This window comes from Pleurodeles waltl, chromosome 12, assembly GCF_031143425.1.
Source record: "Pleurodeles waltl isolate 20211129_DDA chromosome 12, aPleWal1.hap1.20221129, whole genome shotgun sequence".
NCBI classification, from domain to species: domain Eukaryota; kingdom Metazoa; phylum Chordata; class Amphibia; order Caudata; family Salamandridae; genus Pleurodeles; species Pleurodeles waltl.
This window is the reverse complement of record NC_090451.1, coordinates 528,465,385-528,479,735: the sequence shown is the minus strand read 5'-3', so window position 1 is coordinate 528,479,735 and position 14,351 is coordinate 528,465,385. Positions and strand designations below refer to the sequence as shown.

The following is a 14,351-nucleotide window of genomic DNA, read 5'->3' as shown; positions in this document are numbered from 1 at the left end:
CACAGTTCCTGGGGGAGGTAAAGTAATGTTAGTTTTTGCAGGTAAGTGAACCACCTACGGGGTTAGGATTGGGGTCCAAGGTAGCCCACCGTTGGGGGTTCAGAGCAACCCCAAAGTCACCACACCAGCAGCTCAGGGCCGGTCAGGTGCAGAGTTCAAAGTGGTGCCCAAAACGCATAGGCTTCAATGGAGAGAAGGGGGTGCCCCGGTTCCAGTCTGCCAGCAGGTAAGTACCCGCGTCTTCGGAGGGCAGACCAGGGGGGTTTTGTAGGGCACCGGGGGGGACACAAGTCCACACAGAAAGTACACCCTCAGCAGCGCGGGGGCGGCCGGGTGCAGTGTGCAAACAAGCGTTGGGTTTCCAATGGGAGTCAATGGGAGACCAAGGGGTCTCTTCAGCGGTGCAGGCAGGCAAGGGGGGGCTCCTCGGGGTAGCCACCACCTGGGCAAGGGAGAGGGCCTCCTGGGGGTCACTCCTGCACTGAAGTTCCGATCCTTCAGGGGCGGGGGGCTGCGGGTGCAGGTTCTTTTCCAGCCGTCGGGATTTTAGAGTCAGGCAGTCGCGGTCAGGGGGAGCCTCGGGATTCCCTCTGCAGGCGTCGCTGTGGGGGTTCAGGGGGGACAACTTTGGTTACTCACAGTCTCGGAGTCGCCGGAGGGTCCTCCCTGGGGTGTTGTTTCTCCACCAGTCGAGTCGGGGTCGCCGGGTGCAGTGTTGCAAGTCTCACGCTTCTTGCGGGGATTGCAGGGGTCTTTAAATCTGCTCCTCTGTAACAAAGTTGCAGTCTTTGTGGAACAGGGCCGCTGTCCTCGGGAGTTTCTAGTCTTTCTTGAAGCAGGGCAGTCCTCTGAGGATTCAGAGGTCGCTGGTCCTGGGGAAAGCGTCGCTGGAGCAGGGTTCTTTAGAAGGCAGGCCGGTAGGACTGGGGCCAAAGCAGTTGGTGTCTTCTTTTCTTCTTCTGCAGGGGTCTTTCAGCTCAGCAGTCCTCTTCTTCTTGTAGTTTCAGGAATCTAAATTCTTAGGTTCAGGGAAGCCCTTAAATACTAAATTTAAGGGCGTGTTTAGGTCTGGGGGGTTAGTAGCCAATGGCTACTAGCCCTGAGGGTGGGTACACCCTCTTTGTGCCTCCTCCCAAGGGGAGGGGGTTACATTCCTATCCCTATTGGGGGAATCCTCCATCTGCAAGATGGAGGATTGCTAAAAGTTAGAGTCACTTCATCTCAGGAGTTAGGGGCTGTCCTGACTGGCCAGTGACTCCTCCTGGTTATTCTCATTATCTCCTCCGGCCTTGCCGCCAAAAGTGGGGCCGTGACCGGAGGGGGCGGGCAACTCCACTAGCTGGAGTGCCCTGTGGTGCTGGAACAAAGGGGGTAAGCCTTTGAGGCTCACCGCCAGGTGTTACAGCTCCTGCCTGGGGGAGGTGTTAGCATCTCCATGCAGTGCAGGCTTTGTTACAGGCCACAGAGTGACAAAGGCACTCTCCCCATGTGGACAGCAACATGTCTCGAGTGTGGCAGGCTGCTAGAACCAGTCAGCCTACACGGGTAGTTGGATTAGGTTTCAGGGGGCACCTCTAAGGTGCCCTCTGGGGTGTATTTTACAATAAAATGTACACTGACATCAGTGTGCATTTATTGTGCTGAGAAGTTTGATACCAAACTTCCCAGTTTTCAGTGTAGCCATTATGGTGCTGTGGAGTCCGTGTTTGACAGACTCCCAGACCATATACTCTTATGGCTACCCTGCACTTACAATGTCTAAGGTTTGGCTTAGACACTGTAGGGGCACAGTGCTCATGCACTGGTGCCCTCACCTATGGTATAGTGCACCCTGCCTTAGGGCTGTAAGGCCTACTAGAGGGATGACTTATCTATACTGCACAGGCAGTGTGAGGTTGGCATGGCACCCTGAGGGGAGTGCCATGTCGACTTACTCGTTTTGTTCTCACCAGCACACACAAGCTGGTAAGCAGTGTGTCTGTGCTGAGTGAGGGGTCTCCTGGGTGGCATAAGATATGCTGCAGCCCCTTAGAGACCTTCCCTGGCATCAGGGCCCTTGGTACCAGGGGTACCAGTTACAAGGGACTTACCTGGATGCCAGGGTGTGCCAATTGTGGAATCAAAAGTACAGGTTAGGGAAAGAACACTGGTGCTGGGGCCTGGTTATCAGGCCTCAGCACACTTTCAATTCAAAACATAGCATCAGCAAAGGCAAAAAGTCAGGGGGTAACCATGCCAAGAAGGCATTTCCTTACAAAATGTCTTTGCCTAGCTATGATATATGTTAATAACAGGTGTGAAGTGTGCTGAGTTTGGTGGCACTGGGCCCTCCAGTGGCCGAGTCGTGCCAATACCCTGGGTACTGGTAAGCCGACATTGGACAACAAGAAAACCAGCTCTGCCAGAGCTGAAAAAGGATCAGGAGGAAGCCCCAGTCAAGGGACTTAGGGAACACCCCGGACCTCCCACCAGACTGTCCCCGTTGTCTTCTAGGCAGCCTTCAGAGACTTACCTCCAGCTCTAAAGGGCTCCATTGCGTAAGGCTCCTGGATCACTAACTCGCTCTGCATCTGGCTGCTCTGTGCCCTGTAACGAGGAACCAGCTGTGCCCCAAGAGTCCCTCACCCCTTGCAACCTCAACACTTGAAGTGAACCCCGAGGCACCACCTTTAAATCTGCAAGAACAGACCTTTACTAAGTGGTCCCCCTCAGTGGCCCTGCACCAGCTCCAAGAGACTTTTCAATGCTGCTACTGCCAGAACCGTGAGCCACCCAAAGCTCTCCAGCTGACACAGGGGGCCCATCGATGACCTTGACCAACCTACAAAAGTGGAACTTGGTATACCCACTATTCAACTTTATATGCATTTTTAAAAGTGACTGCCTATTGATTCCTATGGCGCATTGTTACACACAGAAAGACTGCATTTGTTAAAACTTTAAAAATCCATATCTTAAAAAGTACTTAACCAAAAATCTTTAAGACCAATGATAATCTTGGTCTTAAAATTAATATAAAAATCAGAAGTATTTTTATGAATTGGTCTCGAGTTATTCCTCTGAATGTGTGCGATGCAAGATTGACACTGTAAGTACCACAAATGCTTTGCACTTCAAGATTAGCCTAACTGCTCGACCAGCTACCTAAAAAATGAGAGCATTAGATGATCTGTTTTTTGCCTCTGCAAACCAACTCGTGATTGCCTGGACCCCCTGCACAGTGTGCCTAGATTTGCACACTATATAGAGGGCCAGCCCCCTTAACTGGGTGGATCAGAGGTGGGATAAAGACTTTGCATTTGCCCATACCACTTTGTCAATTTTGTGAGCACACGAATAACACTCCATATTGTCTTTGGCTAATTATTTTTATTTTTTAATTGACTAAATATTTTTTGTAAATTTTTTTAATCATTGTTAGGGCCCTGGTTAGGTCTCTACAATGCTAGCAAATTTAAAAAAGTCCTACTTTTGTTGGCCTATCCAAGAAGGGGATTCTAAATTTCTAAAAATGTCCCAAGTTTAGTAAAGTAAAAATGTCAGATGTGGAGTCCAAGACCCAGGAGTTTGACCTGGAACCTTATGAGGCATATCATTAAGATCAATTAAGGAGACTCTGTAGGCTATACCAAATTCATAATGGTGAGATCCCCAGTGCAGAGAAACTTAAGTTTCTGGTGGCCAGGTATGGAAATGATAACCCTCAGAAACAAATGATTATGTATATGTGGTGGGTAAAGATCCTGTGGAAAATGGAGATGAGGGTAGTTCCTCTTGTTCCAGAAGCTCTAAAGCACCCACAGTAACAGACCTGGACATTTCCAGGCTGACCAAAAGATTTGACTTTGAGAGCAAGCTCTTGGAAATAGAGAAACATAGGAAAGACTTGGGCTTAGGACTCATCTCTGGTGGCAGCATACTCTGGCAGGCCTTTCAGCCCAAAGGCAGGGTGCACTATGATGTCTGTGGGGAATATCTGCATGAGCACTTTGCTCGCACTGTGCATGTGCCAAACCTGAGACAATGGTTGCGAACAGAGCAACCATTTTAATATATGTACTGGACACTGGTCAACACGAGTTCCCCAGCTACATGATAGGTACTCTGAACCCTGGGTTGTTTGGTATCAAACCACTTAGAATGGTAAATCCAAACTGGTACCAGTACTGGATTTATTGCAAAATGTACCCGGGGGTCACCTTAGAGGTGCCTCCTGCAAAAGCTAACTATCCTGGCATGGTTGCTGACTGGTTCTATCAAGCCTGTCACTTCCAGACAGCCAATATACAAACCTTGGGGGAGAGCGCTGTCTCTCCGGTTTGTAAAACAATGGCCTTCCTGGGTGGAAGTGCTAACAGCCCCTCTCCCAGGAATGTGCACTGCCCTGCCAGTGAGCTTAATGCCAATGAAACTCTATGACCCAGGCATGTTGCTAGCAGCAGACAGCCTCCTCTTTTGCAAACCCCCACTTTTGGAGGGAGCAAAGGCGGGAAACCACACGAAGGGTAGGAGGAGTGGCCCTACTTGGCATACACCACCTAGGGTGTTACCTGGAGAACCCTCCATTTCATTTTCCTCCATCTTAGATGGAAGGAAAATAGCCAATTAGGTTTAGGGAAGTGACCCTTCCCCAGAGGAAGTGGTTACTATAGTGGGTGTAGCTACCCAAAGGTAAGTGTTGCATTGGACACTACCAGGTTCCCCCTAAAACGCCCACTAAATTCAGTATTTAGTGGGCATCCCTGTACCAAGAAATCAGATTCGAAAGGACAAATAAGACTATCCCAAAGAAGATCCAAGGCACGAGAACTGTGGACCTGCTGCACAAGAAAAAAGCACCAAACCCTGCCTGCTTCACCCAGGACCCTACAATCACCGATGGGGAGGAGCTGGACACTGGAATGACCTCAAGAAACCCAGTGGACCTTCAGGCTTCACCAATCACCCAAGATCTCCATCCAGTGTGGAGCTAACACTCTGAAACCAACAAAGAACCAACAACCCAGTGAGTGTCACTTCACTGAACAGCCATCTCTCAAACTGGAAGCTGCAGCCGGACCGGACGACATACCGACAAGCACCAGGACAAACCCCGCAAGTGTGCAGTTTGGTGGCACTGTGTCCTCGAGTGGGCGAGTAGTGCCAATACCATGGGTACTAGTAAGCTGATGTCGGACAAAAAGAAAACCAGCTCCCACAGAGCTGAAAAAGGATCAGGAGGAAGCCCCAGTCGAGGGACTTCAGGAACACCCCAGACCTCCCACAGAGTGACCCCGTTGTTGTCCTGTAGGAAGTCTTCAAAGAGATTTACCTCAAGCTCCAAAGGGCTTCATTGCACACAGCTCCTGAATCACAAACTTGCTTTGCACCTGGCCGCCCTGTGCCCTGCAATGAGGAACCAGCTGTGCCCCAAGGGTCCCTCACCCCTTGCGACCTCAACACTCCAAGGAGACCCCCAGGCACCACCTTTAAATCTGCAAGAACAGACCTTTTCCAAATGGTCCAACTCAGTGGACCTGCACCAACTCCAAGAGACTTTTCAATGCTGCTCCCGCCTGAACTGGGAGCTGCCCAAACCTCTCCAGCTGGCACAGTGTGCTCACGGACGTCTTTGACCAACCTGCAAAATGAGAATTTGGTAAACCGACTGGGTGATTTTATATGCTTTTTTAAAAGTGGCTGCCTCTTGAGTCCTATGGTGCATAATTACGCACAGAAAGACTGCATTTATTAAAACTTAAAAAATCAATTTCTTAAAAAGTACTGGTCTTCAGATTTACATAGAAATCTAAAGTATTTTTATAAATTTCTCTCAAGTTATTCCATCGAATGTGTGAGATGCATGATTGATACTGCAAGTACAACAAATGCTTTGCACTTCTCCAAGATCAGCCTAACTGCTCGACCAAGCTACCTTAAAAATTAGAGCATTAGGTGATCTAGTTTTTGACTCTGGAAACCAATGTGTGGTTGCTTGGACCCTCTGCACAGTGTGCCTACTTTTGCACACTACATAGAGGGCAATCCTCCTACGAACAGTTTTATTTATGCTGGTGAAGAACAAAAGTAGTTTGCAAAATCTGGTGAATGATGGTGCTGGTGAAGAGCTATCACATGGGTGCTTGTTTACATGAATGCATATGAATTTTACCATTAATGTAGCCTTTTGGTATCCCTTTGTAATGGCATTTAAGATTTTTTACATTAATTAGGTTGCTACGTCATATACAATAAATGCATTAACACAAGGACTGTGATGGACGCTTTTGAGATAAATCACAGTAGCTATACAGTGCAGCTACCATAAGTACAAACTTTCCAATCGTAGAGTGTTCTCTGACATATATTATTTGTGCAACCCTGCACACTCGGATATATACGGGACTGCCTGTAGGTAGGCAGAAAGGGGGGCCCAAATATCCTTAGGTCTCAAGGGCACTGGTAATTTTTTGGCAAACAGTTCCAGTTGTTCCCTGCATTATGCCATATCTTTGGGCCACTGTCTTTTTTGTTGGCAGAGCTCGTTAGCCCCAAAGAATAGCCACTCTACTTTTTGCCAGGAGCAGAGGCATGTGATTGGCTGGTTGAAAGTTTTTGACTAGTCCAGGCCAACACATCTGGAGGCTGCACCCCACCGCCTCCATTGCCATGTCTGTCAGTATGTTCACAACTTGTGTCCAGAACTGCCGAATGGGAGCACAAAGCCAAGTTAGGTGCATAAAATCCACTTGCGGTACTCCACATCGCAAGCGGACCATATTTAAACAGTTTGAAAGATGTATAATACTTTTGCTGTAGATACTTAAAATGAATAATGCGCAAATTACAGTTAGACATGAGCAATCTTGTCAGCGTGCAACAAAAGACCCAGTCCGCTGGGTCTAATGGCATATCAAGTACTGGATTCCCACTTTTCAAGATATGTTACCAATTTAGTGATAAGATTTCTGCGAATAGTACTAGTGGATTGTAGCGCACAAAGCGTAGGAGGTTCTTTACGCAACTGGCGAAATAGCTCTCTCATGGCAGCCCGAAGATGATAGTATGTGAATGTTAACTGTGGGGTATGTCATTGTGTGTGCGAGATGTCAGCCAGAGTGATGAAACTCTCCTCAAGGTAAGCGTCACTCATCGTTTACAACCCTGGCCCATCAAGTAGGTCTAGTACTCTGTTCTCCTGTGTGACCGTTACATCCGGGTGGAACAGTATGGGAAGTGCCGGTCCTTTATTCGCTCGGGCCCCAAGTGCCTCTATGTGGTAGAATGGCTTTCAGTGGGATGGGATTTGCATCATCATGCTAGGTGTGGTGTGTATTTGTGGGGCTGGTACCAACAGTGTACAAACTGGGAGTGGACATACAAATAATATAAATGCAAATCTGGCCCACTGAAGTCCACCCTGTACATCTGTGACCGTGTGCCAGCTGATCCTGGGCTGTTTCCCCACCCCTGACAATTAAAGTGTTTTCAAAACGTGCTGCAGCAGTACGATAGGAATATTAATAAATAAAGTAAAGACATTTGGGGAGCACTATAATTTTCATGACAGCTATTCTGTCTGCCAACGACAGTGGCAGTCTGGACCATCTGTTTACTTGTTTCTCCACATTTGAATCTTCCCACCCATAGTGATAGCAAATCACCAGTTCTGAATCTCTATGGATCCATATTCCCAAGTATTTTACAGGATCTGTGTGCCACAAAGGGGGGAGGGAGGGAGGGAGGGAGGGAGAGAGGGAGGGAGTCCAGCGGGTGTGACCTTGTGTTCTGAGTTAAAGGGACAATGTCCGATTTCAACAAGTTAATGTTTAGGCCTGAGTATTGGTGCTAGATGTGTGGAAGGGTTTCTATTATATTATATCATGTCACCCACATACAGGGAGATGCTTAGGGGCCTCAGTTGGAACTGCAACGCAGAAGATGCATATCGCTGGTGGATCACATGCGATAGTGGTTCCAGAGTGAGCACAAGTAATATCGTTGACAGGCGGCATCCCTGTCTCATGCCCCGCTGGATTCACAGCACTTCAGATATGTTACCATCAACACGCATGCAGGCTACCAGGTTAGTGTACAGCAGGCTTATCCACCGTAAAAAATATCTGGGGATCCCCATGCAGTTCACAATTGTGAACATGCATTTCCACTCAATGGATATGAAGGCTTTTGCAGCATATCTAGGACTTCCGCTGCCTCTAGAGAGGGGTTAGTTGATGTAGTAACACAAAGAGGGAGTGCTGATTGTGCGTGGTTGAGCAAGTGGAAATAAATCCCGACTGTTCCAGTAAGATCAGATTAGGAAGCAGTGGTTGTAGCCTGGTCGCTAGTATGTTTGCCATTATCTTTGCACCAGTATTTATTGAAGAGTCGATAAGACTTGCAGTGCTCCGGCGCCATATCAGGTTTTAGTGATGCAATAATTAAGGCTTCCCTGAGGGAAGGAGTTAATGTCTGTTTAGCAACCACTTCGTCATACATCGCATGGAGATGTGGTACCAGAATGTCCACAAACTCCTTGTAAAATTTGCCCATCAGGCCATCCATACCTGGAGCTTTGCTGGTGAGGAGCAAGCATATGGCATTTTTGACCTCGCCAACCGTAATAGGTTGTACCAGAAATTTCATCTGACCAGGGGGAGAGTCACACCAGGGCTTTGTCATATAGGTGTTCAGCAATCTCTATCTCTAAGGCAGAATTCCGGGTGTAGAAGTCCGTAAAAGCAGACGGAATGGCAGTATTCCGTGCCCTTGGGTGGGGGGAGAGAGGAAGGGAGAGAGTGAGAGAGGGAGGGAGAGAGGGAGAGAGGGAGAGAGGGAGAGAGGGAGAGAGGGAGAGAGGGAGAGAAAGAGGGAGAGGGAGAGAAAGAGAGAGAGGGAGAGAGAGAGGGAGAGAGGGGGAGAGAGGGGGAGAGGGAGGGAGAGGGGGAGAGGGAGGGAGGGAGGGAGAGGGAGAGAGAGGGAGAGGGAGGGAGAGGAAGAGAGAGAGAGGGAGAGGGAGAGAGAGAGGGGGGGGGGAGGAAGAGAGGGAGAGGGAGAGAAAATGAACCCAGATCAACTTTAGCTCGGCAGCTAAGCTGTGTCTCCAGCTTCCTCCATCCCCCATATGCTCTCACGACAAGGCATTTGGACAAGTGCCACAATTTCTGTACTGCCATGTCATTAAAGTTTGTGATCTGCTCCCGACTGGCAGCAAGGGTACTACGCCAAGTAGTGATTTCATAGTCACACTCTAGGGTCCCCAGTGTTTGTTCTATAGTCTGCAACTGCATGTGTGTTGCCTTTAAAATGCTTGCTTACATGCCTATATAGACACCCCTAATTGTGACTTTAAATGCCTCCCAGAGTGTATCCCCCCCATCCACGGTGCTACAATTTGTTCTCCAAAGTATTCGGTAGACTACAAGGTTCACCGGCCCATGATTAGATTATGTTTTGGGCAGGTGCTGCACATCTACAGTATAGACACTTACATCTCATGTCACCAGTCAGTAATCCAGCCGAGAACATGACCCGTGTACTGAGGAGGTGAACATACTCTCCCGTCTGGACGAATTTCAAAATCGCCATATGTCCAAGATCCCATATTCTGCCATTTCCTCACATATACTTCTGGCAGAGTGTTTGCCATGCCATTCCGTTGAGGGTGATCAGTAGAGTACTGGATCTATGTATGTGTTGAGGTCTCCACCCCTTAGGATGGCAGTTGGTTGGAGAGTGTGTAAATGGCACCAGAGCACTGTGTAGAAGTTAGGGTCATCTAGATTGGGCCCGTATGAATTCACTAGAGTCACCAGGATGCCACAAAGAATGCCCTGTGCGATCACAATGCAGCCCTGATTATCTGGATTAGAGTGAGTGATTGTAAATGGTAACCCCTTTTTGACCAAAACCATTGCTCCGCTTCAGTAGGAAGAAAAGGAAGAAGTTCTCTTATCCATCACCCAGCAGATTCTTATAGCATGCTCTGTGTGGCATGTTAAATGTGCCTCTTGCAGGAGGGCGACCTATATTGTGTCTGTCTAAACAGGAGAATACCTGCTGTGATTTACAGAAGTTGTTGAGCCTTCTTACACTCCAGTTTATGAGAGATATGTCCATGTGTTGGGGTCATTCCAGTGCCTTTTTGCCTCCAATTGTACTGTATGACATGTCATGTGGTAAGCGACATCTCAAACTGAAACAGCATGCAGTGGCACAGTGAAGGCAACAGAAGCAGAAAACAGTTTTCCTTCCACCCTCAAACTTCACGTCACCGCAATCGGAAATACATGTAAATGAAAAAAGGGTAGCATAAGTCACAGCAAATACCATTTTAACACTCTGTGAGAATATAGGGAGTTACCCCCATATCAGGGGCTGCCAGAGTCCCAGTAACCCTTCAACTGTTTGGAGGTGGCCATGAGGGAGAGCGGTGTACCAGATAGTCAAGTTCTGCAAAGAGTCGGGGTACGGGGTTCTACGGAGGCAGGAACTACAACATCTTCAAGGGTCCACTTTATGTAGGCTGGGGCAGATAGCAATTTGAGCGTCCCTTATAGTCATTTAAAATTCATTGCTGTTGTCCTTCATGATCTTTCAGGTTTCTCGTGTGGTTTCAGGTAAGTTCCTATTAGACCCCTTGGTAGCCCTTTGGGTCACAACATCGACTGGTAGATCTACCATAGTCCAATAATTCTAAGAGCCCATGGGGTCGTAGATAATTAATTGCCCTCACTGTCCACCTCGGTGTCAGAGTGTTCATGGCAGCATTGGGTAATTGTCTTGATGAACTTCATTGCTGCCCTGGGTATCATGAATATTTTCTGGGCTCCACGATAATCTATGTACAAACATGCTGAGTAGAGCATGGGATAGGTCATTTCAGCTTTCTGTAACTTCTTTTTGACTAGCAAAATGTCCTTACGGGCTGCCTACACCACCGTGAAGTCCCGGAAGAAAGCTATGTTGTTACCTTGATTTGTGATGTATTTCTTCTCCCTTCCCACTTACTGCATTTCGGTCCCTGTCGTTTAGTAGTTTGGCTATAATCGGTTATGGTGGTGTGTGGGGGCACCCGTGCCATGAGGGATAGGTGTGCTCTCTCCACCACCAGCATGTGTGACAGGTTTGTTTTCAGAGCCAGATAGCGAGGTCAGCATAATTTCTACATACTGTTCCATTTTGCCAGTGTTGGTGGACTCTGGGATGTCAGTGATGTGCATGTTTTTATAGTAGGAGTGCACCTCTAAATCTTCATTTTTTGCCTGAATGACTGCAAGGACACTGTGCATATTTAAACATTTTAAACATTTGGTACTCACTGATTACAAATCAACTTCTGTGCAGATATGCACTCTTCTGCCACAGTAATGCACGATATTTGTTTGCCTAGTTTTGTTGACAATTGGTAGATGTGCAGGTTCAATGTACTGATTTTTCCATCAATGGACTGCAAACTCTGCTCCATGGCTAGTAGCTTGCGCTCAAGTGTAGTCAAACCCTGTGGAGTTGTTTCTTGGTCCTGGTCTGTTAGATCGGCTTGCAGAGGTTTGGCAGCTAGCTTTGATTCAAATCTGAGGCGAGGTTGGCTTCTGTCCGCTTTCACCATCATTGCTGGCAGTTACAGCTCAGCAACTCAGTAGTGTCAAGAGCAGGGGCTCCCTGCTGCTGTATGTAAGCGCTACGTTGCAGCACTATCAACGGCTCACAAGTAAATAGCGCAACAGTGTCTGCAGCCGCAGGGGTCATGGAATGGCGTGCACTTTAATGGCAGTCTCTAGGCCCACTAGGAGTAAACGCCTCATATCAGTTACAAACTGTAGTAAGGGCAATAGACATTCTTTACAGGTGCTGGCACTCTGTCTGAGGATGTGCAGCGATTACAAATCAAGGATGTTTGTTTAATATTAATTTTGGCCCCACTCTCCAGCTGTCTCTCACAGCCACATATTCCCCATTATATGCTCTCCAGTGTTCTCTTCGAGCTTGCGAATGTCCCTGGCTCACCTTAGCAGGATCCCCATAGATCCCCAGGCAGCGACACCTTATTCAGCTTAATTTTCCTTCAGAGCGACTGTCGAGGCAGCACATCTCCAGAGGGTTGTCACCAGCCCATGCGTTGTAGTGTTTCAGTCAATACAGGCCCCAGCTTCTCAGCCACGCTACCCTCAGCTGTGCACCTCCCAGTGGGCATCACCAGGTCGCACAGCACTGCAGCCAGTCAAGCGCCCCAGTTACCCAGTCACACTCCCTTGGGTCACTTATCTCCAGGTCATGCTGCACAGCACTGCAGCCAGCCATGGACCTCAATTTCTTAGTCTTGCTATTTTCAGCCATGTACCTCCAAGTGGGTCGCATCAGTCCTCGGATTATAGCATCACAGGCCCCAGCACACCAGTTTTGCTAACCTTCGTATTGTGTCTGGACCCCAGAAAGTGCCACCCATGGCGGTAGGCTTCAGCAGCAATTTACGGCAGGGTCACCAGCAACGCCTCATTCGAGTACCCAGCAGGTGTGTCGCGTCACACAGCCTTTACTCCACCCTTAGTCAGCTGCACAAGCAGCAAGGTCTTTGCAGGCCGCAATAAGTCCTCGCATCTTATCCCAGGGCTCAAATTTTGGGGCTGTTCAGAACCCCACTATATTTAGGCATGCAGGTCCCCACGAAGCATGATATGTGTGTGCGCCGGATGGCAGGATTTTTAGCAGATTTTGGCTTCCGGGTGGGGAGCTGCACTAGGGTGCAGCCATCTTGCAATGATCTCTCTAGCACCCCACATTGAAGATTTTGAGCTGCACCATGCTTTTTCTGAATTATATAAATGTACTCTGCGTTTAAGCAGGGATTCAGTAAAACACAGATGGCTGCTGGGTTTGAACTGAAGATGTTTAAGGGGACATTTATATCAGAGTTATCAAGATAATTTATTAGGAACAACAAAAAGCTATGACTGGTGGGTTCTGTGATCAACCATGCGGGACACAGCCAACTTTTTTTGGTCTTGTTTTCATTAGTTGAGGGTGGGTGTCTGTCATAAGAAAAGGCTTGAATAAGGATGCAGCACAAAAGAGGTTCTGAATTTGACCTTTATTATGGGATTTAAGTTAGGAAAACTGATTTAACTTCTATGTTAAAGAGAATATCTACTTTATTATAATCTTTGTACTATGAAGTTTTCAGTGTCTTCTAGGAATATGTTTTTGACAGTAAGCATTTTATTGTGTATTATACATTGAGCAAGCTGGTTAATGAATTTGTGTTTTAGTCTGAGTAAAGTGTAGCATGCTTAATGCAATTCCATTCCATGAGCAGTTTACTTTTCACAGGGGCTGCTGTATAGACAATACAACTCTGAAAGCACAACTCAAGGTATTAACTCATGACAGAGGTAAGGAGATACTTAATTTGTAGGTCTAATTTGACAGCACTGCGGTCTAGAAGACCTACTGCTACTAATTCTTTAAAATAAACTCAGTGGGCTTTGGCTCCGCCAAAAGAAGCATTTTTCCTCTCACCTCATTCCATTGGATGTTTAATGTATCATTCAACATTCCCTTCCAATACCTGCAATTTGCAGTACAAGAGGGACTATTTTATTTTAATTTTAAATGTATACTGAAGCATCACACATTTACTTTATAGATTTGTTGTACGCATAAAGTAACCTTTCGTTTTTTTCACTGCAGCAGGATTTGTTCAATGTTTTAGTGAGATTCAAAATGGAGGCCAGCTCTATTGACTTTGTTAATACCCCTATTACAGGTGACTTGTGATGTTGGAATTAGCCAGTAATAAGAAAATACACAAATGCACTGCACCTCCCACTCCAACACACACAGTTACACATACTACTGGGCAGTGCTTAATTTGTTAAAGAAGTGTTGAGGCACAAAGATTTTCACACAATCCCACTGCCAGCTCTTGAATCTGCATCATGCCTCTTCCATCCACTGCATTGACACTCCCTGCTCCTTTATCTCACTTTTGTAGGTTCTTTTTCATCCCTGATTTCTTTCTGTCACTGTTTTCCAGTTCTTCTCTTCCTCCTTTGTTCCCCAAGAAGGAGTGCTGATGTGCTCGACCTGCAACAACTGGCTCAAATTAAGCACTGACTCTCATATTCCATTAGCTTACATTCTAGAGCCAGGTACTGCACCCTATATAGTCACAAAACAGTATTCTGAAAAATCTTTACATACCTGGGGAGAAAAGCGCACTGGAGCCTCAGCTGGCCATTCAAACCTCATCACATCCGACTTACTGCGATTGGTCATTGTAAAAGTTGCCTGATATGGCTTTCCGATGTGGCAGTCCCCAAAATGAAGGTGATCTGTACGGGTCGCTTAAAGAAGAGAATAAAATTTGATCACTA

General features: G+C 47.2%; 1 protein-coding gene across 2 annotated transcripts in view; it reads right to left on the bottom strand.

Annotated features, from left to right (window-relative positions):
* Positions 1 to 14,351, bottom strand: part of HYDIN (HYDIN axonemal central pair apparatus protein) — a 2,122,366-nt gene that overhangs the window by 256,434 nt on the left and 1,851,581 nt on the right. For both annotated transcript variants that reach the window (XM_069217473.1, XM_069217472.1), the window contains one exon: positions 14,179 to 14,321. In XM_069217473.1, coding sequence (XP_069073574.1) covers positions 14,179 to 14,321 — 143 coding nt within the window. The remainder of the gene's footprint in view (positions 1 to 14,178; positions 14,322 to 14,351) is intronic.